Raw genomic sequence first — 24959 nt, 5'->3', positions numbered from 1 at the left:
ACTTTTTTGGGACTAGGTTACTTTGGATCTCCAGAACAGTAATGAAAAGTTTGGATATTTCTTACGATCTGCCTTAGATGTTTTGTCTCAAATCTTGGAACTTGCCACTCTTCAAGACATCGGAAAGGTATAAGATTTGTGTGTAATTTTTTTTTGTAGTTAAGTGTTTACTGGGAAAAAGGACATATCATTGTTTTTAGAATTAGTAGCGTTGAAAGAGACAGTAGTCCTAGAAGCGTTGTGCTGCCACAGTGCTGGGTGAAGTGCTAGTGCTAAAGCAGACTTGCCAGGTTAAATTGTTGCTGTTGAAAACGTTTAAACTTTATGTGGTTATTTTTCTTTCTGGCATTATGGTTTGCCCTCAGTCATTCTTACTATATTAATATGTTTAAATATACTAATGTTAAATATACAAAACTGCTCTTCTTCTTCTTCTTCTGTGTCTTGATATTTTTCTCTCCTTAACTGTGGTGATAGGCATTGTGGTATTTTAAGACTTGGAGGCAGATCTCGGATTTGTATTCCTTTACATCCTTCCACTATTTCCCTTAAATTTGTAGTTTTACTTAGTAAAGAAAAAAAAAAAGCCATACGCTATTGTCCAGTTTTCAAGGTAGTGCTTTATATAATGAATAAAAATGCAATTAGGTGCACTTTTTTTTCTGCTTTTCTAGTGTGTAGAAGAAATTTTGGGATACCTAAAATCATGTTTCAACAGAGAACCAACAATGGCAACAGTTTGTGTACAGCAGGTAAGGAGGTAATTCTTGTGTGTGTTATTGGAAGGTTAATCCTGATGTCCGGTTATCAACCGGGTTCTTTTAAGTGAAGAACAGCTGTTCTTTTAAGTGAAGTGGTGTGAGGAAACTCTAGCCCAGGTGGAGCAAGCAGAGCATGTTTTCTTTAGTTGTCCTGCCTTGTTCTGAAACATGATACCATCTGAACAATATAGTTTCTTCTTGAACTGCTTCCGGTTCAAAGAACTTTTTTAGCTAACGCTCAGAAAAAAAAGATTGCTTCCTGCCTTCCCAAATGTGTTCTGTACCCAGTTAACTCTGTCAAAAACCTGGAACGCAAAGAATTGTCTTACTGATGGATTTCTTGCAGGCTTCCAGTTAAACGTTTGGGTTTCAAAGCTTAATTTTGGTGGGAGGCAAGCTTTAGTAGACTATTTTGAGTTGTCACATGGAAGTAGCTTCAGCTGTAAAAACAAACATTTTTTTGTGTGAGGTGTGAATTATGTCTTTTTTCCAGCTTTTTTCTGTCATCTTGTATTTGACTACATGATCCACAGTTTGCACTTTCATCTTTCCTATTAAGTCCTTTTGGAGGATGAGGAGTAAAGGTGGTTTTTTTTTCCTGAAATGTTAACTTTTTTTTCCCCCCCCTTCCTATTTTCTTTTCTAGTTATTGAAAACATTGTTTGGGACAAATCTGGCTTCTCAGTACGATGGCTTGTCTTCAAACCCCAGCAAAGCTCAAGGCAAAGCTCAACGCTTAGGTTCTTCCAGCTTGAGACCTGGTCTCTATCATTATTGCTTCATGGCACCCTACACACATTTTACACAGGCCCTTGCTGATGCGAGTCTAAGGAACATGGTTCAGGCTGAGCAGGAGCACGATGCTTCAGGGTAACTTTCTTCCTTATAACATAATGTTAATTAGAATCTCTCTTTGTTTTTCATAAATGCAAATATCATAGGGGAGCTACATAACTTGAAATTATGGTATTGTGTATTATTGATTTATTGTAGATGTAAGCAGAGTAATTTGTCTTGGTACTGAGATCCTGAATTCAACACTCTATTGATTATCACTAATGTGTTTTCCAAATCAAAGCTAAATCATTAAAATGGATATCATGATTTTTTAGAAAGCATAATTGTATAAATTGCTTGTGTTCAAGCATGTATTGATATACAATTTTATTAATTTGCTAATTATAGCAAATAGTCAGTAGTCGTTAAAGGAAAAGCAGAAGAATGACTAAGCAAATACACCAAAAATTCTTTCTCTACTAGATGTTTGTCCACACAACTGTGTGATTTGATCAACGTGTACTGTAGGTTGTCTCTGCTCTTTTGTTTTACTAAGATTCTTGAAGCAGTCAAGTAGATAAAGAAAAGCTGGCATTGGTAAAACAATATGCAAGGAGAGTGTGTTTGTCCCTACATTTTTTTAATGTGTATCGGATTTTTTTGCTTTTTTAATGACAGATGGTTTGATGTGCTGCAAAAGGTTTCTGCACAGCTGAAAACCAGCATTACCAGTGCGGCAAAACATCGTGCTGATAAGGTACTTGTATCTACGTGCTCCTGAGAGAGCCGTACCTTAGATTTAGAAAACATATTTGGTTTTGAGTTAGAGACCTATTCAGATAGTAGATTACTTTAAAATCTCTCTGTTACAGAATGCTATTCACAATCACATTCGTTTATTTGAACCCCTTGTAATAAAAGCATTGAAACAATATACTACAACAACATCGGTACAGCTGCAGAGACAAGTGCTAGACTTGCTTGCTCAACTGGTTCAGCTACGAGTTAACTACTGTCTTCTGGATTCAGATCAGGTTAGTACCTCACCATTTTTGCAGGATCGTAATACAGGGATCTAATCAGCATGCTAAAATTTGCAGCAAAAATACTTGCAGCAGTTAATTCATTGTACTATAAGTGAAAACAAAGACTTAAGAAGGGCGAGACTCAATCACTCCCCCCAACCACAAAGAGCTTCAGATTTCTGTTTTTCTATTGCATATAGATTACTTTCTAAGCTCTGCAGCTACTACCTAAGAACTGTTTGTCAGATTGACTTCAGGAATAAGATGATGTGGACAATACAATAAATGTTCTCCAATAAAACTTCATTTAAAAATAGCAATACCGTATTTCTATATTGAGAGTATGGACTTCAGTATGATAGTGACCATCATGGTTGACAGGCATTATTTGGTTTTAATGGTGGGGGGAAGCTAGTGGCAAATACAGTAGTCTGTGTGGTTGTCCATATAAGCAATCAACTTGTAACATAAAATTTAAGTGGTTTATTTATTACAGTATTTTTGGGTTTATAAGCTAGTATGAGTTGCAAGACATAACTTCCTTGTAAGTTCATACGCAGAAACTTTTTCAATGCATGGATACTTGGGATTTTATCTTGGTTTAGAGCTAGATTTTTCGTTGATTCTTAACTTCTTGACTGTGATGCCTCATAGTGTGTGTTACATGAGTGAGAAACTTATATGTAGACTATAGGTAAAATGTGGCATAAGTTCATGCAAACTATAATAAGCTCAAACATTAACAAGATTCTCAGGATCTTCTGTAACTGTGAAGGGAATACATCATAACACATTAGAATGAACTATAAAGTATAAATGATTTTGAGTACCTGTCTTCTCTTTTTCTCCTTCCAAGACATGCACTATTATAATTCTGTCAAAATGATTTCAAATGGGAATTAATGTCTCTGTATCTGTTGTACACTTTATTCTCTTTTTAGGTGTTTATTGGATTTGTGCTAAAGCAGTTTGAATACATTGAAGTAGGACAGTTCAGGTATGAAATTAGCAAAGATCCTTTGAACAACGTGGGTTTACAGCCGTCATATTCTGCAGCATGTTGCAATTAGTTTTGCTGGTTATTTCTGCCTTATGAGACAGAGTTATATTCTGGGCAATGTTCTTCTTTATGCTCTGGTAGCCCTTTCAGATTATTTAGGTGTTCCATATGGCTGAAGAAGTTGGGAAGCAGCATGGAAAAAACATCTTAAGCTATGCTGTGCTGTTTCTCCACTTAGTATTGTAAAACCATTCCTTTGGGGGGCCCCGCGGCGCTGTGATTTCACCAATCAGTGTTTCATCACTAGGGTTCAGTTGCTGAAGTGAGAGCTGCTTCTTCCCGTTGTGGATTCAGTGTGAATTGATTTGTATTCTGATCATAAGCAGTGCAGTGGAATTTTTATTGTCAACTATTTCTGGTTTTTTCTCACACTTGGGTTTATATGAAGAGCTAAGTGGGCTTTTTGCTCTGTTGGTCTCCTACAGAAATAGTCCAATGTATGTCATGTGCATTAGATACTATGTTATAATCGTACCAACTGTGTAATTAAGAAAGCTTTAAAGAAATCCCTTGGGGAAGAAACCCATAGTAAGGAACAGGGCACAAAAACTAGAGAAATACTGTATGAAAGCAGAACAGTATGTTCTTAAAAAAAAATCTTACTGTAAAAAGATTCATTTTTACTGAACAGACTTGTGCAATTCTAACTTGACACTTTTGCTTTTTTTGTTTTCAGGGAGTCTGAAGCAATTATTCCTAATATCTTTTTTTTCCTGGTGTTGCTGTCTTATGAGCGGTATCATTCCAAACAGATAATCGGAATTCCTAAGATAATTCAGCTCTGCGATGGTATCATGGCCAGTGGGAGGAAAGCTGTTACACATGGTAATTAAAAATAAAAGGCACCAAGACTAATATTAGAAATAGTTCAGCAATAAAACCAGTATTGAGTACTAAGCTATAGAAAACTGTAATCATACTGATTGTTCCAGAAGACGCAAGCTTTTGCATTTTTAATACATTAAATAAGTCTCAATTCCTTCAGGAAGTTTATTGTACCCTACCAACACTGCTGCCCCATCTTTTGCATCATACATAATAGCAGAAAAGCTTTTATTTGGAACCGCATTAGGGATAAGTTTACAACACAGCAGTACCTCAAAGGCTTTGATTTGAATTTTCAGTCCACTTCCCTTTACTTTCAGCCTTTAAGTCAAAGCATCTTTCTCGTATTTCCCAGTGATTCTGCTGAGAAATACTTTAGAAATATATCTATTTTAGCTCTCTGAGAGTAGGCAAATGTGTGTATAATAGAAATTTTCTACTAGAAGTAAATGATGGACATCATTATGCATGTTACATTTCGGTGGGTTTTTTTGGTTTGAGGTGGGTTCTCTTGTTTGGATTTTTTTTATTTTTAGGGATGGGTAAAACCTCTAATGAACTAAAACGTAATTTACTTCTAGTAGCCGAGCTGTTAGAAGACAGTGCTCTAGAGTGACTTGTCTCATACTTAACCAAACAAATCTGATTTCAGCAATACCAGCTCTGCAACCCATCGTTCATGATCTCTTTGTGTTAAGAGGAACAAATAAAGCTGATGCTGGAAAAGAGCTGGAAACACAAAAGGAAGTGGTAGTGTCGATGCTACTGAGACTTATTCAGTACCATCAGGTAAGAGCAGAGGACAAAGTGTTCCTGCTTACAGTCTATAAAAGACTTTGTCTGCTAAAAGACTTCAGGCAACATTAATGATTTTCTAAGCAAAACTTGAACAGCTGGACTCTGTGTGATCTTTCCTTATAGAAAGTGTACGCAAAGCTTTTTGGGGATAGGGGAAAACTTCTGCACTACAAATCAGTATTTCAAGTCAAATAACTTGTCTGTGGGACTTTATAGTCCAGCCTACGTAACAAAGCACTGAAAAGCTCCAGTTAGGCTCATGGTCTTGGCTGTGTTGCCGATAGAATAAACAGCAGATTAGTAGAAGAGTTGTAATAAATTAGAGTTCAAGAAACTTAAAAGAACAGGAGTAGAAGTGGAAGAGAGGACAGGATTAAAAGAAACATCCTGCATAGAGATGACTTAGGTATTGCTGTAAAATAGCAATATATTCAATAACCTTTTAAAACATGAATTATTTTAATAAGGTAATGAAACTGGTAGTTAGACAGTCGTTAGCACTTACTTTGCCCCAGACCTCATGGGTCTGGAAAACATGTTTCTGCCTTGTAGGGAGTATAAGAATGAATTTCTTTCAAAGAAAGTGTATTGAAGAAAAAGTAATTTTAAGAGAAGTAAAATAATTAACATGAGGTCTTATTGCTTATTCAGGTGCTTAACAAACTTAATGTGCTTTTCCTTTCATCATGTGAACATGCAATTGTAGTGTATGCTAATGTAAGCAATGTATTTTCTGAGAATACTTGGAAAAAAAGGCAGTAAGTACATCTTGTCAAAATAATTTGTTAGAACTGCATGTTCAGATTGGGGTAATTTTGTGTATCCATATTTTCTTTTGAATTTGTAGTTCTATAATCATGAAATGACTAATATAACTATATGAAGTGACACTCTGTAAGACACATGATGTGAAATAGTGAATAACGTTGTTACATAAGGCACCGCAATTGAGCAGATCCCCTTCTGACATCCTTAACCTGTTAAAGACCAGCCATGCACTGTTCTTCCCACACCGTCCCATCTGTAGGTCTTATTCTGTCCTGTTCTGCTGGTCCAGTCCACATAAACCAACCCCTGGGCAGGTCTGTTGTTCTAGGGTGTTCTGCACTGGTGTCCCTATAATTTGAGAGGCTCTCGGAGCTACAACCTTTAACTTGTTTCTGTTACTGCTGTAGCTGCCAGCCATGGAGCTCCAGAGTTCAGTCATTCAGACAGGCTTCTGTTTGCTTCCTCATGACAAAGCTTTTTGGAAGGGAATTTGTCTGGTGATCTCTCTCTTTTTTTTTTTTTTTTTTTTTTTAGTTCGCTGTGTTTCTGCATCTGAACTACTTGAATTTCTTTTACAAGTTCTCCATTTAAGTAGTTTTCTAAACCAGATCCTTCAGCCCTGCTTCCCAGTCCATATATTAAAATTCCTGCTTCCTGTGTCTTTGGCCTGTTTGTCCTTGGAAGTGGCATCTCTATAACCCTCAAACCCATAATGTATTCAACACATTCAGCTACTAGAGGTGACCCTTGCTGTTGATGTGCTCCACTATATGCTCTCCTATAGACTTTTACATGAAAGTGACACATCTCAGGTGAATGAGCTCCAAAAAAAGTCTGTTCTGTCTCCTTGACCAAATTTAAACTTTATTTGAGCTCGAGCAAAGAAAAAGTATGCATGTGGGAAATTGCTCTCTTCCTTTCCTCCCCTTTTTGTTGAGTATGCGATAAGGCATTTAGATTTACTATCCCTTTTCCAGTTGTTTGAGTAGTCTTCTACAAATACCATTTTAAAAAGACCAAGAAAACATTTTTTTCTAGTTTATAAAAGTAAATTGAAAATTCTTTTTTTTTTTTTTTTTAAAGGTCATACCTAAGAAGAAACTTTTAAACTGAAGATGGGGTTTTAAAAATACTGCATGTTTCTCATATGGATTTTCTTTTCTTTTTGCTTTTTAGCAGATGGGTGAAAGTGTAAATATTTTTCCCATTACAGTATTATTTAAACATTTTCTGTTAGTATGGATGTTTACTTGCATTCTTTTGGACTTTTCCTCAGGTGCTAGAAATGTTCATCTTAGTATTGCAACAGTGTCATAAAGAAAATGAGGACAAATGGAAAAGATTGTCACGGCAAATAGCTGACATTATTCTCCCGATGCTTGCAAAACAACAGGTTGTTATATACATTTTTTTAATCTATAAACATCTAAAATACGTGTTATAACGTATGTATCAATAATGGCTTTGGGTATTGTGAATTTTTTTTTTTTTAAATATGAAGACAAGTTTTCTGCAAAGTGTGGTTGCCATATCTGGAAAAACAATTACTGTAGGGTAAACTAAGTATTTCAGGTGATGAAGGTCATATTTAAACGCATAAACTATGTGCACTATCTTCAAGGCTGTTTCCAGATGAAGCTCATTCTACTTCTCTTACATACATGATTATAGAAACACTTCAAGGATAAAAGGTTAAATGAGTGAAATTGTGTTGTTAATGTCCTTTACTCCATGATGGCAGATCCCCACTCCCATGAGGAGATCTCATGGATGGGGAGAGTGGGCAGTTATTGCAGATCAGACAACAGTTTTTGAGCAAAGCTAGAATGCTGGCAAATTAAAATTGCTATTGTTTTTGTATGGACCCGTACATGTGCTCAGCTAGCAAAATATTTAAGCAAGATAGAGTCATCCAGATTTCAAGTCCAGTGCTTTGCTTTTTGCAGTTGATTGTTTTATAATTTATCTAAAAAACTGATCAAGTAAGGTGTCCTGCCTCTGTTACTGCAGTGTAATACTGTTGTAGCTGTTCACTTTTCTGATGATTAGGATTTTTTTTCTCCTAGTTACTGCATAAGTTTATTCACAACCAGCATTGCTCTGTATAAATATGCCTGGTAGGATGCACAGGGAGGAGAAAAGTTTTAAATTTTATGACATCAGTCTTCTGGTCTCATTCTCTGAATATGGCATATTTCTCCTAATAAAATATATGTGGTGTGTATATTGAATTTCATATGATCGATATTTTTTTGTTTTGTTTTGTTTTTTGGCTTTTTTTTGTTGTTGTTGCTCATGTTCTCAAAACTCCTGTGTAGGAAGGCCTGCAATGAAATTTTAATTTACATTTCATAGCTTTTGGTTGCTCTGAATTTTGTACTGTAGAGGACAGCTTTATTACACACATGTAATATAGACATGTTTAAAAGATGAAATGGTTTTAGTTACCTTTAGTGAATAGTTACAAATTAGTTTTGTGTTTTTCTCTTACAGATGCATATAGACTCTCATGAGGCTCTGGGAGTATTGAACACTTTATTTGAAATTTTGGCTCCTTCATCCCTTCGCCCTGTGGACATGCTTTTGAGGAGTATGTTTGTTACTCCTAAAACAATGGTAAGCAATTGTTTCCAGAGAAGAGAGATTCTGAGTGTCTTTCATGCAAAACAAAAGAGCGTGTATTTCTCTTTCTAATTTACAATGTGGTGTTAAAGTACCTGCAGCAGATTCTGGGAAAGAATTGGTTAGAACTAATATGATTTACCAACTGGGAGCACTTCACACAGGTACATTCTGCTTATGGATTACTTACCTTTGTTTTATATTTTGAGGATCAGGACTGTAGAGAAACATACTGTTATAATCAATTCTAGAATGCAATTTAATAGGTAAATCACATTTTTCTTATGCAAATATTAGTACTGTTTTTATAGTTGAGAGACTCTTTACCAGTGAATATAAGCTTGACAGTTACCACAAGAATAGCAATGTGGAAGACCTGAACATAAAAGTTATTTCCTGCTTGCTCCATTCTCAAAAGGGTCTGCTTTGTACAACAGTTAATGAAAATGTTAATTTTTTTGAATGCTTTCCTTTGCTGTGTTGTTTAACTGCAAAAGTATTCAATCTTCTGCATTGTTGTGTTTGTATTAGGCATCGGTGAGCACTGTCCAGCTATGGATTTCTGGAATTTTAGCTATCCTTAGAGTTCTGATTTCACAGTCAACAGAAGACATCGTTCTATCCCGTATACAAGAACTTTCCTTCTCACCATATTTGATTTCTTGTCACGCAATCAACAGACTGAGACGTGGAGAAAATAACGTATCCGCACCAGAGGATCGTACTGAGGCTAAACAGGCTAAATATCTGCCTGAAGAGACATTTTCTAGGTATGTTGTCTTTTGAATTACATAGGGGAAAGATTTAAGATTTCTGAGAAGTCACAAGTATATTGTGCAATATATATGCATGTGAAGAACTGTGTTTGGATCATAAGCTGATATTAGAGGAGCATGTGTGGAGGAAGGAATAATGAAATGGAAAGTAGAGGGAGGAGAGGAGCAGTTTGTAGTAGGGACTTTGGATTGTTCTGATACCTCCTCTTGAGCCAAGTGAAGGACCTAATGGAGCTGTTAAAAGGGGTGAATTGGGGACTTATTAAAATCAAATTAAAAAAACTTAGCTGATTAACCCTTTCCTGCCTTTGTGAGGACTGAAAGATGAGTCATCTCCACAGTAGAAACCCAGGTTCTCTACTAGAATCTTGGCGAAAGATGGATTCAAATCTATTAAGTCAGTCCTGCTTTTTATTTCCTATTTTTAAAGAGCTAGTTTTGTCTCATTACCTTCCCATGCTGATGTTCTCAGAGAGTGACAAATTTCAGGCAAAAGAAGTGTGGAGAGATGGCAATGGTATTACATTGACATAATGCCTTAATGATAAGCACTATGTTTTAATATGACAAGAAGCATTTGAAATAGCTATTTGTTGAGGAAAATCAGAACTTTTTACTCAAGTATGGAACTTCAGATAGAAATAAAATGCTGTTTGTTATCATTCAGCTCACTGTGAGAGTGATGGATAGAGGGAAAAGGCGCTTCTGGACTCCCTTAATGTGACCCTGGGTCCAAAATAGTGACTTGAGGAACAGTTATGGCCAGGAGGAAGGATGGCTTTCCTCAGATGTCCTTTTTGGTGTTTCTTTTGATTCCCTTCTCACCACCCCACCAGCTGGAGGTTTGGTATGGAATGTATGTGATAGAGTATGGATAGATGAGGCTGTAAACAGCTGAATTACTGTGACTTGCTGAGTTGTCCCTTCTCAGCTGAGCTGCGATAACTGTCATGGTGTGTTTTTAGCTCATTGCAAATCACTATAAAGACATAGTAGCATTTTGAGTGTTTGCTGTGTGAGGTGGGCTGGTGTATGCATGCTATCACAACTTTAGCTGATGAGTAGATAACCCAAATCCCATCAATATGTAATTATTGAAGCGCTTGTGATCATCTCTCCATACCTATAGCAGCATATTTGTTTTAGGTCAACCTGTTCTGTAGCATTTAATTTAGCATCCTATTTAGGATGAATGCACAAAGACTTCATATTTTATTTTTTTAATTTACTGAGTTTCATAGGCAACCCTAATCTTATTCTGAAAGACATTGCATTGATAGTTTTTTCTGTTGATTGTATACATGGTTTTTAAGGTTCTTATTACAACTGGTTGGCATTCTGCTGGAAGATATTGTTACCAAACAACTGAAAGTGGACATGAATGAGCAGCAACATACTTTCTACTGCCAGGAGCTGGGCACGCTGCTTATGTGCTTAATACATATCTTCAAATCAGGTAATACTTTAAATAATGCCTTGTGTTGTAGTGTGCAGTGCCAGGGTGGTTCCTCAGTTCTGAGACAATTGTTTAATGTGTTGAACCACTGAGAAGGAATATATATAGGTGCTGAAGACATTCTATCCCACTCAGTATAAAGAACATCCCAAACATTGTGCTTATGCGTACAGGGCACACTTTTCACGTTTCTTCTGCCTATGTGGAACAAAATGTAACTAGTAGCTTCTCACCTCTACTTTTAAACTGTCTAAAATTTTCCAGTTCAAAAAGCAAAGTATTATAAATTTGTGGCTGTATACCCCCCCCCCCCTTTTTTTTTTTCCTCTGAATTTGGAGGTTGGTAGGTATGTCCATGCCTAAAATACTGAGTTGCAGACCACTGGTTCATACTCACTACAAGGTAGGTTCCCACTCCTTGTAATAATTAATAGAAAGACACAAAAAAACTCCAAGCAAATAACCAAAACCAGAAAAGTAGGTAAGGTGGTACTGTTCCAGCTAGCTGCTCTTGAGCTTCTTTCTTCAGGTTTGGGAATTCTACCATAGGTGTTGTGCTGGTTTTGGCTTGGATAGAGTTAATTTTCTTCATAGTAGCTAGTACGGTGCTATGGTTTGGATTTGTGTGGAAAACAGTGCTGGTAATTCTGGGATGTTTTAGGTACTGCTGAGCAGCACTTACACAGAGTCAAGGCCTTTTCAGCTCCTCACACCACCCCGTCAGTGAGTAGACTAGGGGTGCACAAAAAGTTGGGAGGGGACACAGCCAGGACAGTTGACCCCAACAGACCAAAGGGATATTCCACATCATATGATGTCATGCTCAGTATATAAAGCTGGAGAAGGAGGAGGAACAGGAGAGATATTTGGAGTTATGACGTTCGTCTTCCCAAGTAACTATTGTGTGTGATGGAGCCTGGGTTTCCTGGAGATGGCTGAACACCTGCCTGACCATGGGAAGTAGTGAATGAATTCCTGGTTTTGCTTTCCTTGTGTGCGCAGCTTTTGCTTTACTTGTTAAATTGGCTTTATCTCAACCAACAAGTTTCCTTGCTTTTACTCTTCTGAGTCTCCCCCTCATCCATCCGGGGGGGTGAGTGAGCAAGTGGCTGCGTGGTGCTTAGTCACTGGTTGGGTTTAAACCATGACAGGTGTCCTCTGCTAGATATCCAATTCTGGCACTTCAGTAGTTCCTTAGTCTTTAGCCTGATTTCTCAGTCTTATCTTCCTAATAGTGGCACTATCTTCCTATTCTTTTATTGTTTCTTTACTATGACCGTCCTTCTTGTCTTCTGATTTTCACCCTGCAGCTGAAATCCAACCTTGGATTACAGTAGTTGGCTGCAATTAAAAAGGTCTTGGCACAAGTCCCTAGTTCTTCATAGACTTCCTTACAGATATGGGACAAGGAACTCTGCATTCCATGGCCTCATTTGTAAAACAGGAGTTACGGTACTGCACTACTTAGGAGATGCAAACAACGAAAAAAGTGCATACAGCGTACTGTTAGACATCTAACATGCTTCTGTGCTCCACTGTGTCCCAACAACCTCTAATCTTTTTTCTTTTTAAGCTCTTTGTACACAGTTCAGTTCTAAAGTCCTTTCTTGAGGAGAAAAAAATTAGTTTTGTTCCTGTCATTGCTGGCAGCTGCTTCTTGCAAACATAAGTATCATAGGTGTAGACTTAAAATAAGTAAATAAAGTGCTGATGGAAGTGTTCTGGGTCTTCAGCTGGTTCTCTGTCAAAGCTCAAAGCTTCTGCATTGCCTTGGTTTAACTTTCAGTAGCCTCACTCCTTCTAGTCTTCAGTGACAGTAACAGATAGAAAAGTGAATGGGAAACCAACTGAATTACATTGTGAGAGTTTGTGCAGCTGTGGTGGATGATGTTTTGCCTTTTGACTTGTCAAAAGAGAGCTTTGGTTTAAGAAATGAGAGTCCTCCAAACCTAGATTCTTGTCAAAGACTCCAGGATTGTGTGTGAAGAGACACAAAATATTGTGATAGCTAACAGAGCTGTCCTTGATCTTTTTTTAAGCCTCCTTTAGGGCACAGAACTCTGGATGCATTGAGTGCTAGTTCTTTTTTAACTTGTGTCTGTTAAAATAATAATTAAGCATGTATACTATTAATTGCTGTTATGGAGAAACATTTGAAACAAATACTATGACAAATAACTTATGCCAGGGTGATTTGGAATAAGTGATTAAATGGCGTCAAGCCAAGATACCAGAAAAATCAAGCTGTTGGTTGAAACTGGGGAGGTGGGTTCTTCCACAGTGGAGCTGGGTTTAGTAGAAGGGGAAGGCTCAGCTCGTTCTGCTACAGCAACTGGATTCCAGTCTGGCCAGGAACTATGGAGGGATTTTCAGGCAAAATTAGGATGAAATATTAAAATAATCATGCAGAGCACTGGGATATTAGTATTGCATGATCTCTGGAAATGAATTTAATCTAAGGCTCCAACTCAAAGTACTAGTAGTAATGTGGTTACCTGAAACAGTGTAAAAGAGTAGAAATTGTTCAGACACTTATGCTGTATTTTCATGTTGTAGCATTTTCTTTCAGATTTAAGCTTAGGGTTAACTAAGTGCCTGGTTTTCTTTTGTTCAGTTAGAGCCTCTATATTTTTTTTCTCTTTAAGTTATATCTCCTAACTACAGGTGCAGCTTATAGCAACTTGTGCCTGGGAACATCAACAAAGGCCTTCTGTCATTTTTAACCACTGTTCTACTTGGATGTTTTGTCTTCTCACCCATTATACTTTTTTTTCAAAACGTGAGCATTGTTGACTCCTATGTATTTAACTATAGGAAGCTGCCTCCAGATTAGAAATCAACATTTTCAGTAGAGATAAAAGGCATAGACAGAGTGAAAAGATTAGTGTGTAGTGGCCTTTGTGACTGTAGAAAGTCACTAGATGGTGCAATAACTGCAAATGCAGGAAGCTGGAATGGGAATAGCTCTGGTTTGCTAGTGAGTGGAACCTGAGTTTTGAGACTTGGTTAATTTTTCCTATTCTTTGCTATTTACATTGTGTATTTATCGGTCCTGGGGGCAGCTTAAACTGGTCCACATGGCTGTGGAATTTACAACTTATTCTTCTGTATATCTGGCAATGCAACAAGAAATGCTACAGATCGCCTTCATTATTCTGATTAGCTTTTGGTTTCTAACTGATTGTGAAGAAACCCTTTTTCCCCTGATCTTCTCACGGAAACGCAAAAGTCCTGTACCTTCAGACAGCTTTAAGTATGTCTGTTTTCCTTGTTTTCCCTCCTGTTATTTTGGCATATGAATACAGAAATGGGCAAGTCAGATGCAAAATTTGTCTTTTGTGCTGAGCATTCAGTATGCAGGGTAATGACTTTTCTCTACTTAAAAATGTTTACTTTATGCACTTCAGAAATTAGATAGAAGGATATCAATTTAATTTCAAGTAAATGTTCATTTGAAGTAGGAGACTTGTAAGCTATCTTAGCATGTAGAATAGTAGTTACAGCATGGTTCTTAGTTAGAACTTGTGTTTTACTTTATAAACAAAACAAACAAACAAACAAAATCCTGGTCTATAATTAACAGTTTGAAATTTTGAAAAGGTTTTCATGTATTAGATATACTTTTTGATGCATGACAGAGAAAAAGTTGGGAAGATAGATGTCATTACAATTCCAGTCTGATCTAAAGCTTTGCTTATTGAGTCTGGGAGGTGGTCATTTCTGGTTTACACACTGTCCTTGGGCAAACTCCATGACTTGCCTTACATTTGTAAAACCACTTAGGATATACCGTTCTTCTGGGAATGGTAGTGGTTTATGAAACAGGATTTGTGTTCTCAGACTACCCTGAATGATTTTAAAACTTGAGAATTTAGACTAGAGCATACTTACTCTAACATGCTTTTATTGTTTACAGGGATGTTTAGGAGAATCACAGCTGCAGCCACCAGACTTTTTACAGGAGATGGATCTGACGGTAGTTTCTATACCCTTGAAAGTTTGAGTGACCTTGTTCAGTCCATGATTCCCACGCATCCTTCTTTAGTCCTCCTCTGGTGTCAAATCCTGCTTCTTGTCAATTATACCAACTACAACTGGTGGTCAGAAGTGCATCAAACCCCAAAGTAAGATTTGGTTTTGATCCCTAGTAGTAGTAATGTGTTTATATTTGCTAAAATTATATTAGAAAAAACAGTCAAGGTGCTATTTTTTGCAGTTATCTTTTTTGATTTACCAGTGTCACCTCTATTTTCTTCTGAATTGCGCATTGCTTTCAACCTGACACTAGACTGCTCAAGAACACTAGTTTAGCTTGAGAAGAAAATACAATATTGGGTTCTGTTATCCTACCAGAGATGCAATAACCCATGTTTTTATTTTAAATAACTTGTTTAGTTCTTCAGAAGTTCAGACTGTTCAATGAACTTATAAGCATGGAGCAAAAAAAAGTGATACTACAATTATTAGACTAAGAGTTGATGGGAAGCAAAGCTTCTACTTCAAAGCCGTATAGTGTTTGAATAAAGTTTCTAGGAAAATAAATATTATGTAAGGACATTTGTAGGATAATCCAAGCAATTTGATTGTTAATGTTTCAGTAGCTATAGTAATAAAATATAGTAAGAAAATAGTAACAAAATACAATGTGTTATTTGCAGGCGACACAGTCTTTCTACTACTAAATTGCTTAGCCCTCAGATATCTGGAGACAGCGATGAATCGGATTCAGAATCTAAACGTGGCATGTGCAACCGAGAGATAGTGAGAAGAGGAGCCCTCATTCTTTTTTGTGACTATGTTGTAAGTTTTGAATTATTGAATTTTACATCTATAGTTTTGAGTTATTTTATTATGCTGACAGTCTTCTATTACTGATGTGCATTAACTGAATCCATCTGGTTCGCAAGTGAAAAATGAAGACTTGTGAAACTAGTGGTTTTATTTTCAGGTGGTGCTTCTGTAAGCTTAGTTGTCACCTCATTTGGCATTTTGTTTCTATTCTGAAGTGAAAATTCTCTTGGCTTGTAAAGGATACCTAGTGAGTAATAGAATTATCTGCTGGGTGTTGCATCCCTTACTTGTGAGGCACTGGGAGCACACTAAGTAATGCTACACTTCCCAACATCAGTAGCAGCACAGTGTCTAGGAGAGAATAAATTTCTGTCTCCATACCTTTAAAGAATAGGTTTTACATTAACATTTAACTTCTATTTTGTCTCCCTAATGAGAGCAGTTCTTGTTGCTAAGGCCTCTTGCTACCTCAATATTAGCATTTTAGCTCATTGAGAACTTCTGAAGTGAATCTTCTCATAATATCTGGTATTGCACTTTGGTGTGCATTGCTGAGCACTTATGGGGCAAGCAAACTGCATTCCTTTCAGATTCAACTAAACCGAAAGCGATGTTTAAGAAGGGCTTCAAGTACTAATGGACATTCAGTCACCAGAGTCAGATTAGAGGTGTAGTCCAAAGTAAAACCCTCCAGCTAGTCTCTCAGCATCACCTGGGTAGTTATACAGATCTTTTAATGTTGCATTGCATTGCTTATTGATATACATGTAGCCTCTGTAGGTTTAAAACTAATTACTGACAGATCTCTTTTGATTTGCTTTCCAGAAATTATTTATCTTGTGTTTAAGGCCAGTAGTAATAAGGACTCTTCAAAAGAAGCCTAAATGGAAAATCACATTTTACAAGAAGACTGTGTGTGCATGTTTATTTAAAACAGCATTTCATTAAAAGTGGCATCTTTGAATTGACTTCAATTTATTTGTTTCTAACCTGGATTTTTAGTGTTTTGAAAAAATAGTTTAAAAATTGATTATAAATCTTCTAATTTGCAACAACTTCAAAAGCATTTGGAAAAATTGTCATGTAAAAATAATGGTGGTGTTACTAAGATATACACACTTTATGCTGTTATTTTAAAATAGCTACCAGAATTATATATGAAAAACTTCATGTTATGTCAGATAAAGTTTTTAGTATTTAAATGCTTAACATGGGCATTACTGGAATCAGTTTTTTTTTTTTTCCCCTTTAGTGTCAAAACTTACATGATTCAGAGCACTTGACTTGGCTTATTGTGAATCATGTTCAAGACTTGATTAATCTGTCCCATGAGCCTCCAGTGCAAGACTTTATTAGTGCTGTTCACAGGAATTCAGCAGCCAGTGGTCTCTTCATCCAGGCCATCCAGTCACGGTGTGAGAATCTCGCAGCTGTAAGTTTAGCTTTTTGATTTTTTTTTTTTTTTTTTTAAAGAATAAAGTCACTTTTATTTCAGCATAAGTTTAACTGATAAGTGTGCAAATTCTGATATTTCTGGGTCATTTTCAACTTCTAACAAACAGCGAACCTTATGATATATTAACAACTTCAGTATCAGATTTGTTCCAATCCATCAAATCTGTGAATTCAAGTAGAGATGGTGAAGCTGCTTTTCTTCCGTCCTAGGTATTACCTCTACCCAAAAATATCTGAAGGGTAAATTAAAGCTGTAACTTTCATCTTTGATTTCAGTACCTTGGTAGCATAAATTACAGAACTACTAACTCCAGAGGCAGGAATAGGAATCAGTCCATCACTGTAGGCCCTAACAACATGAAAATGATTTGCAAGCTCGTGCCCTTCCCCACTGATCTGCTCCACAAGTCGTAGCCTCTTGGTGAGGGAAATACTGCTTCAGAAACTCAGTGTATGACTTCTGTTGATTTATTTTAGTTTTTCAATTACAAGGAGCAGGTGATGTTTTATAGGGATGTAGGGCTGTTCTGTATCCTTCTTAATCTTGGGAACTCTCTAGATGGGAAATGTCATTTCCTGGGCTTCCTCTAGAGCTAATGGGGGAGAAGCTACTGCGCCCTGAGCAGCTGGGTGATGTCCCCGGTCTCTTCCCATTGTCTCTGTGCAAATCTAGTGCAACTGCATTAGTGCTTTGGGCATGCGAATAAAACACTTTAAAGTCAGCCGAGATAAATCTGGGCTTTAGTATTTGAGAATCTGTAGAATGAACTAAACTGAATGTGTTTGAATGGCAGAAGTAGTCATTCTGTGAAATGTTTGGTGATTATCAGAAAAGTCAGTAAAATGGAAATAGCTGATATTTACAGCTTACTCTAAACCAAGATTGGTTGAACGATTCAAAGGAGTTCATCTTTGTGTTTCTACCTTTTATGTTATTGGTGCTGAATCAGTGCTCATATTTAAAAATTAAAAAAAATTTAAAATCTTTGCATCCCTTTTAATGCTGAGTAGCCACCACTGTTTCTATGATTAAACATGTGCTCAAAAAATCCCTAATGCTTATCTTCATTGTTGTACTGTCTCTTGTCTTGACTCTGCTCATGTTCCTACTTTCTTCCAGCAAGAGATTCTCACTGTTTTCAAATATTTCTACAATTCCACTTATGTCCATCTAGCTTTTTTCCCTAAAAGTTTTGCCCCCTACTTTTTACTTTTTGTAAGAGTAAGTTTTTACAGTTAAGCATCAAACAACTTAGTGTTCATGTTATTGAAATAACCCAGTAACTCAGACCTGTTCATATACAGATTATTATAGTGAGATCTAGATATTCCAATTGATTGTACCTTTTTTGTCTGCTTTTTTTGGTTTTTGTTTCAACATCTAGCCCACAACTCTGAAGAAGACTCTACAGTGCTTAGAGGGAATACATCTCAGCCAGTCTGGGGCTGTCTTAACTTTATATGTTGATAAGCTGCTGTGTACTCCATTCCGTGTGCTCGCTCGCATGGTCGACACGCTGGCTTGCCGGCGGGTAGAAATGCTTTTGGCTGCAACTTTACAGGTAAAGATAAATCTACTCATTTGTAAATAAGATTGGGTAGTGCTAGCAATATAATCAAGAGTAATGATTTAAAGAACATCAAAATATGATGATCTTTAAGTGATTTCATTGGAAGGGAAACTTTTTTTTAATATATAGATGTTAATGTTTACATTTCACTTTATCTGCCTAGAATTTTCCTAATATTTTCAAAGTACCTATGGGAATTTTTCTCATTTTTGTCCTTTAAAATTCTTGTGACTCTTTTCTATAGAACAGCATTACGCAATTACCAGTTGAAGAACTGGATAGAATTCAAGAATACCTTCAAAACAGTGGATTAGCAACAAGGTAAATAATACCAATATGTGTTAGAATGCCAAATTAAGTAATATTCTAGTACTAATTGTGTTAACTGTGTTTTCTGATGTTTGGGCTTTTTCTTAAAGATAAGATAGTGGGTCCTTTCTGCAGGTAAAACCAGGAGTAAAGTGTCTGTTACGAGATGCAGGCATATTCTGGCACAAGGATGGTCATGTTGGATGAGTTGAATTTGGAATATACCTAAGAACTAAAGCAAGCTAAGGGCTTGAAGGCATCAAAATCTCTTTGCCACATCCCACTCAGAATTTAACTTTGAGAGACAGCAGCCACAAATTAATTCCTTGACAAAAACTACATTACTGAAAACAACTTTATTTTCCTCAAAACATTTGCAGGATTTTGTGAGTCCAAGCTGGGTGGGCTTGGTTTTTTTGTTGGTTGGTTTGGTATGGTTCTTTTTTTTTTTTTTTTTTTTTTCCCCCCTCCAGACAACTGTGGTGGAAGTTAAACAGCTGGGAGACTAAACAGTTAAAAAGGAGAACTGGTATTATAAAAAGGAGAAAATTATTTAATTTTTGAAAAAGCTTTATTTAATGTTGGAAAGAGTCTAATTTACACCTCTTGATGTCATAGCTGTTTGAGGTTAATATCTGTTGACTGAAGTAAGAAAGAAGTAGGGGGAAAGAATCTGAAGCCTCAGACTGCAGTAGATTGATAGTAATGTGCCTTCATTAGTAATGTTACTTTTGGAGATTTTGAGACTTTTAAAAATTCAAATTACTTTATACAATTTCTTGATAGCAGTAATGGAATTTCAATTAAAATAATAAAGAATAAAACAAACAAAACCCAAAGCCCTGACACTGACATAAATCCACAAACAGGAATTCTTATATTTTTTAAAAAATAGTTCCATTTTAATGGATTTTTGTTTTGCTGGAACTATTTGTAGCCAAGTTATCTATATACTAACTTCGATTCTTCTTAGTCTTTAAAAAATGTACTGCATAAAGAAAATTGAGCAGCTTGCATTTTATGCTTAAGCCTGTACAGATTTTAAATCTAAATTAAATGTAAATCTTTATTGTTGGTGGTGCTGAGTTCATTTGTTTTGACTAGTGATAGCTGGTGAAATTTGCAGCTTTGCAAATTGACTCTTTATATCTAAACAAGAATTTAAGACTCTACTGCTTTTCTCCAACAGGATTAGAAGTAGCTCACTGGATGTCTTTCTATTTGTAAATGATTTACAAAACTGAGCAAGCTAGCTCTCTGCTGATGTGTTCTTCTGTTTTCAGACACCAGAGACTTTACTCGCTCTTGGATAGGTTTCGTCTTATGGTAGCACCAGACACAACTAGTCCTTCACCTCTGGTTACCTCACACCCACTAGATGGAGAAGACCAACCAGCTTTAGAGAATGTAATTCTAGACAAAGTAAGGTTATGTTTAGAAAGAGTCACTAAAAGTGCCTTGGCTCTAAATAAACTTTTCTTGTTAAAAAATATTTAAATACAGCTTATTTTTACTATGCAGTTAATGTTCTCAGAATTGTCAATGAATCTCAAATATAGATCAGTTCATGATTTCATATGTGTTGCCTGACTGTTGAACATAGGATAAATAATTAGCATGTGCATACATGTTCGTTATGTTGACAGTGCTGTAAAAAACTATCAGGTTTTGTACCTTTGCATAACTTTAATGGAAAGATTTATATAAGGTTCAGTAGAGACATATATGCTCTTACTTGTTTTCTTGATGTGTTTACTGCAGTGATCAGTTTTATTCATTTGCTGAAAATTGTTGGGTTTCTCTTGGAAATTAAGCATTACTTATTTGTTGTCACTTCTCAGGTTTAAATTACTTTCAGAGAACAAACATGACAACTGTCTCTGTGTTTCATGTACTTAAATGAGTTTATTTCAAAGCAGGGTGGGAGGCTGAGAGCAAGCCTCTTGAGGCCCGTGGCTTCCTTTTTTTCTAGTTTGTCCCATAGCACAGGTCATCTCTCCTTTTCATTCATTCATGTTCTACGGTGATACTCAGTAACATGAAATGTAGGTACCTGAGATGGCAAAAGTCATTTGATTAGCTGACAGTTTGGAGGAGACTGATAGGTAGTTGAGGAACCCATTGACTTAGGAGAAAGATTGAGAGCTACTTAGACAGCAGGAAGAAACACTGTTTGTGCCCAGAAACCATTCCCCATGGCTTTCTGTCTTCAAATTAACCAAAAAATCTCCTCCTTCCTCTGTAACTGTAAATCCTGCACAAAGGAAGTAGTTTTGGTCTGCTTCCTCCACAACCCCTACATAGATCCTAGAATATCTAAAGTTGGAAGGGACCCGTAAGGATCATTGAGTCCAACTCCCTGCTCCTCGTTGGAGTACCTAAAACTAAACCAAATGAGCATCGTCCAGATGCTACTTGAACTTTGAGAAGCTTAGGTGCATTCTAATTATGATCAGCAAATTCAAATTGTCCAGTCATGACAAAGGAAACACTGCGAAGGGATAACTGAGACTCTTTATATTCCTTAGTTAAATTAGTTATATTATTAACTAATTCCTGTAGGTTCATCACGAGTAATTAAAGAGGTAAATTTGCAGTGATGTGTGACAGCCTTCAATTATTTCAGTGAGTGTTAAAAGATAGATGTTATCTTAATATGCTGATTTATTTGAATCTGAAGACTTTTCTTCCTTGGTTATAGTATTGGGGTTTTTGCTATTATATTACTGTTATATCCGTGTGACTCCTGAGTATTCCAGGTTTTTTTTCTAGATACTCTGCTCAGCTTTAGGACCCTAATACATACACCTGTGCTGAATACATATTAAGCTTCTTTTTCCCTCATTTCTTGTCCAGACTCTTTGGAAATAGACAACTTGCCAGTGAACATCAGTTGGTCTTTTTTATGATGGTCCATTCATCAATTGTCTGTTTGCCTTTTTTCTTTTGAGTGTTTTTGGTGTTAATGTAGACTAGTGACCTCTTAAATGGACCACAATTCAATGCCATTGAACAATTCTCCACTTGCCCCCATGAACTGTATTATTGTCTGAAGACAAGCATGTAATAAATTTCTTTTTTTAATTATTAAAGGACTGGTATGTGTCACTAGTGAGGTCGCAGTGTTGCGTCAAATCTGACTCAGCACTGTTGGAAGGCGCAGAGCTGGTAAATAGGATTCCTCAGCCTGACCTGGACGCCTTCATGACCAGCAAGGTAACTTCTTTGTCAGATGAAACGCAGTCAGCCGAGGAGGATGTGATTATTTCTAATGTTCGTATTGGTAGATTAGATTCTTAAGTGTAAACACTTCAAATTTGTATAATACTGGTAGTTTACTTCTTGAATTACACTTCATTTTGGAAACTAGAATAGTAGATACATTCACTTCAGTGTCTAGCAGTGCTGCTAATAGCTTTCTAGTAGTACAGGTTGGGTGTACAGAGTGGAAGTGAAAGTTAATATATGTATTGCAATCACAAAAATCCAGTTTTACCATTTTACGTAGTCTTATTTTGCCATACAGTCTCTTTCAAAGCCAGATGTTTCTGCAACCTTTTAAATATCTGTGCTAGATGACTTGTATTATTCCATTAACAGGCCACAGATAGTAAATCTGTCATAAAGGACAACTTGTGTCTATTACTTTGTTTTCTAAGAAGGTATTTTGTTCAAATTCTTTACATTTGCTGCTGGTATGCAGAAATAATAGCAGAAACTGTTTTAAAGAAGATTTTTGTTTGACAACTTATTACTTGTATATGGATCATCCTTAAACTTTATTCACTTACTGTGCTGAAAATTTGGAATAAGCATATTCTTTCCAGTACAGTAGCATTTGGAATTTAAATGTGGAACCAATATGGTCTTAATTATGGTATTGTTACACTGTAACAGAAAAGAGGTAATAATAATGACTTAATTAATAAACTGTTAATTTACCACTATATTAATATGCTAGGAGAGTTCTGTCAGATACGTAGCTTCTCTTTAAAGGCAATTTCTTTACTTTTTATTTACTGTTTGATTTCAGGAATTCAACCTAAGCTTGTTAGCACCTTGTTTAAGCCTTGGCATGAATGAAATCTCCAGAGACCAGAAGAGCAGCTTCTTTGAAACAGCTCGGAGGGTAACTCTGGATCATGTGTCTACCAGTGTACAAAACCTTCCTGCCAACCACCAGGTTTTTCAGCCACTATTGCCAGCTGAGCCATCAGCCTACTGGAAAAAACTAAGCGATATCTTTGGTAATAGAAATAATCCTATATTTAAGTTTATTCTCTCCTCTGCAAAGGTACTTTACAGATGTCTTGTGAATACATGAACTTAGTATTTAAAAAAATCAAGATAGCTGGCGTAAAAGTGCTTATGAAGTAATTCTGAAAAACACTCATTGAAGGAAAAAAATTCAGACTGCTAGATTTCATCCCTTCTTATTTTGTAGGAGATGAGGTGATGTATCAGTCTATGATGACACTTTCTCGTGCACTGGCTCAGTATTTGTTGTTACTCTCTAAACTACCAGCTGGTCTCCGTGTTCCTCCTGACAAAGAGGCTGATATCCTGAAGTTCGTAGTTATGTCAGTAGAGGTAAGAAACTACGGCATAATTAGAGATGTGATGAAATGTTGGGAAGGGAACAAGTTTGAATTAAACTGGTCACCACTGAGTAACTTTTGATCTGGGCATTTTTCTTGTCTTAACTGTAGAAATTTGGTTATTGTATTTGTCCCTTGCTAGTAAATCAGATGGGCTTATGGGACAAGGGCAGCTTTTTACAAGGAGAGGTTGACTGAATGATGGAATGATCTTGGCATTTGGGAGAATGTCCCTACACTGATTTTTGGGACACTGAACAGACATTATATAATGCTTATAATTTTATGGAATTGAAACAAATTCTGTTCTCTCAGGAAAAAGTCAATTTTTTATTTTTGCACAGGCACTCTCATGGCATTTAGTGCATGACCGGATTCCGTTAAGTGTAGATCTTCAAGCTGCTCTGGATTGTTGCTGCCTGACATTACAGCAGCCTGCTCTCTGGAATTTGCTGGCTTCTGCAGTTAATGTGACATACGCTTGCTCCTTAATTAATTGCATTAGATTTATCATAGAAGCAGGTAAGTCCAATTTGAACACCTATGAGAAAATTTCTTTAATAAATTGTCAGTCGTCACTGATCAAATGCTAGGTAACTGAAATATTTCCTCTGAGTCGTTTTTAATTATTTCTTTAAATTTATTTTTACTATTTTAATTTCTCAGGTAAAATTTTGTGTTTAGTTCTGAACTTGGCAGATGCCTTGGAGAGATGTAAATATTTGACTACTAAAAGGTTTTGAGGAGAAAATGGACTATGAGATACGTAATGACTGTATCTTTTAAATATTTTTGTCTAATTCAGTTGCAGTTGAGCCTGGTAATCAACTTCTTAGTCCTGAAAGAAAGAAGAATACTTCAAAAGGCTTAAGTGAGGGTGAAGTTGATTCAAACACACTGAGTAAGTGAACAGTGTTTGCTCTGAGCTTTCACTGAAGAAATATTTGTAGGTAGTCTTTCTATTAATTTTTTTTTTAAGAATGAGAGTTTATCTGAGACCTTATTTGTATTTGATGAATGTTTATTAAATATAGGCTGACATATTTTTAACAGGTAGAGTTTTTTTCTTAAAAGTTCAACATTCATGCAGTTTTTTCTTTTTTGGGGGGGATTCTGTTAGCTGTGTAGCACACTGCCAACTAAACTTTTTAAAGTGTTGTGGGATTTTTAACTTTCATGTGGGAGAAGTAGAATATTTCTTCTGAAGAATGGCAGATTCATTATCTGCTGTTCAACAGTATGGGAGCACTATGTTGAGGTGAAGGTCAAGCCTGGTCCATGAGTGTGGACAGCATTGTCTTCCATATCTAGATACCACTTCCATCTGCAGAATTACCTGCTTGTCAGATTTAGCGTAGAGCCAGCTA

The 24959-nt window shown here is 36.4% G+C and overlaps 1 protein-coding gene across 4 annotated transcripts in view; it reads left to right on the top strand.

Moving 5' to 3' along the window:
- Positions 1-24959, top strand: part of HTT (huntingtin) — an 83448-nt gene that overhangs the window by 37172 nt on the left and 21317 nt on the right. For all 4 annotated transcript variants that reach the window (XM_065634913.1, XM_065634911.1, XM_065634910.1 and 1 more), the window contains 23 exons: positions 17-127; positions 675-752; positions 1408-1631; positions 2217-2295; positions 2411-2572; positions 3505-3560; positions 4300-4448; positions 5101-5237; positions 7291-7407; positions 8508-8630; positions 9168-9406; positions 10726-10868; positions 14785-14992; positions 15527-15668; positions 16912-17091; positions 18500-18676; positions 18930-19006; positions 20278-20416; positions 22088-22210; positions 23028-23241; positions 23439-23584; positions 23937-24114; positions 24398-24493. In XM_065634913.1, the coding sequence (XP_065490985.1) occupies positions 17-127; positions 675-752; positions 1408-1631; positions 2217-2295; positions 2411-2572; positions 3505-3560; positions 4300-4448; positions 5101-5237; positions 7291-7407; positions 8508-8630; positions 9168-9406; positions 10726-10868; positions 14785-14992; positions 15527-15668; positions 16912-17091; positions 18500-18676; positions 18930-19006; positions 20278-20416; positions 22088-22210; positions 23028-23241; positions 23439-23584; positions 23937-24114; positions 24398-24493 (3298 nt within the window). The remainder of the gene's footprint in view (positions 1-16; positions 128-674; positions 753-1407; positions 1632-2216; positions 2296-2410; positions 2573-3504; positions 3561-4299; positions 4449-5100; positions 5238-7290; positions 7408-8507; positions 8631-9167; positions 9407-10725; positions 10869-14784; positions 14993-15526; positions 15669-16911; positions 17092-18499; positions 18677-18929; positions 19007-20277; positions 20417-22087; positions 22211-23027; positions 23242-23438; positions 23585-23936; positions 24115-24397; positions 24494-24959) is intronic.

The sequence above is a fragment of the Caloenas nicobarica genome, chromosome 4 (genome assembly GCF_036013445.1).
Source record: "Caloenas nicobarica isolate bCalNic1 chromosome 4, bCalNic1.hap1, whole genome shotgun sequence".
Taxonomy (NCBI): domain Eukaryota; kingdom Metazoa; phylum Chordata; class Aves; order Columbiformes; family Columbidae; genus Caloenas; species Caloenas nicobarica.
The sequence above is the reverse complement of the archived record's forward strand: the minus strand, read 5'-3'. Positions and strand labels throughout refer to the sequence as shown.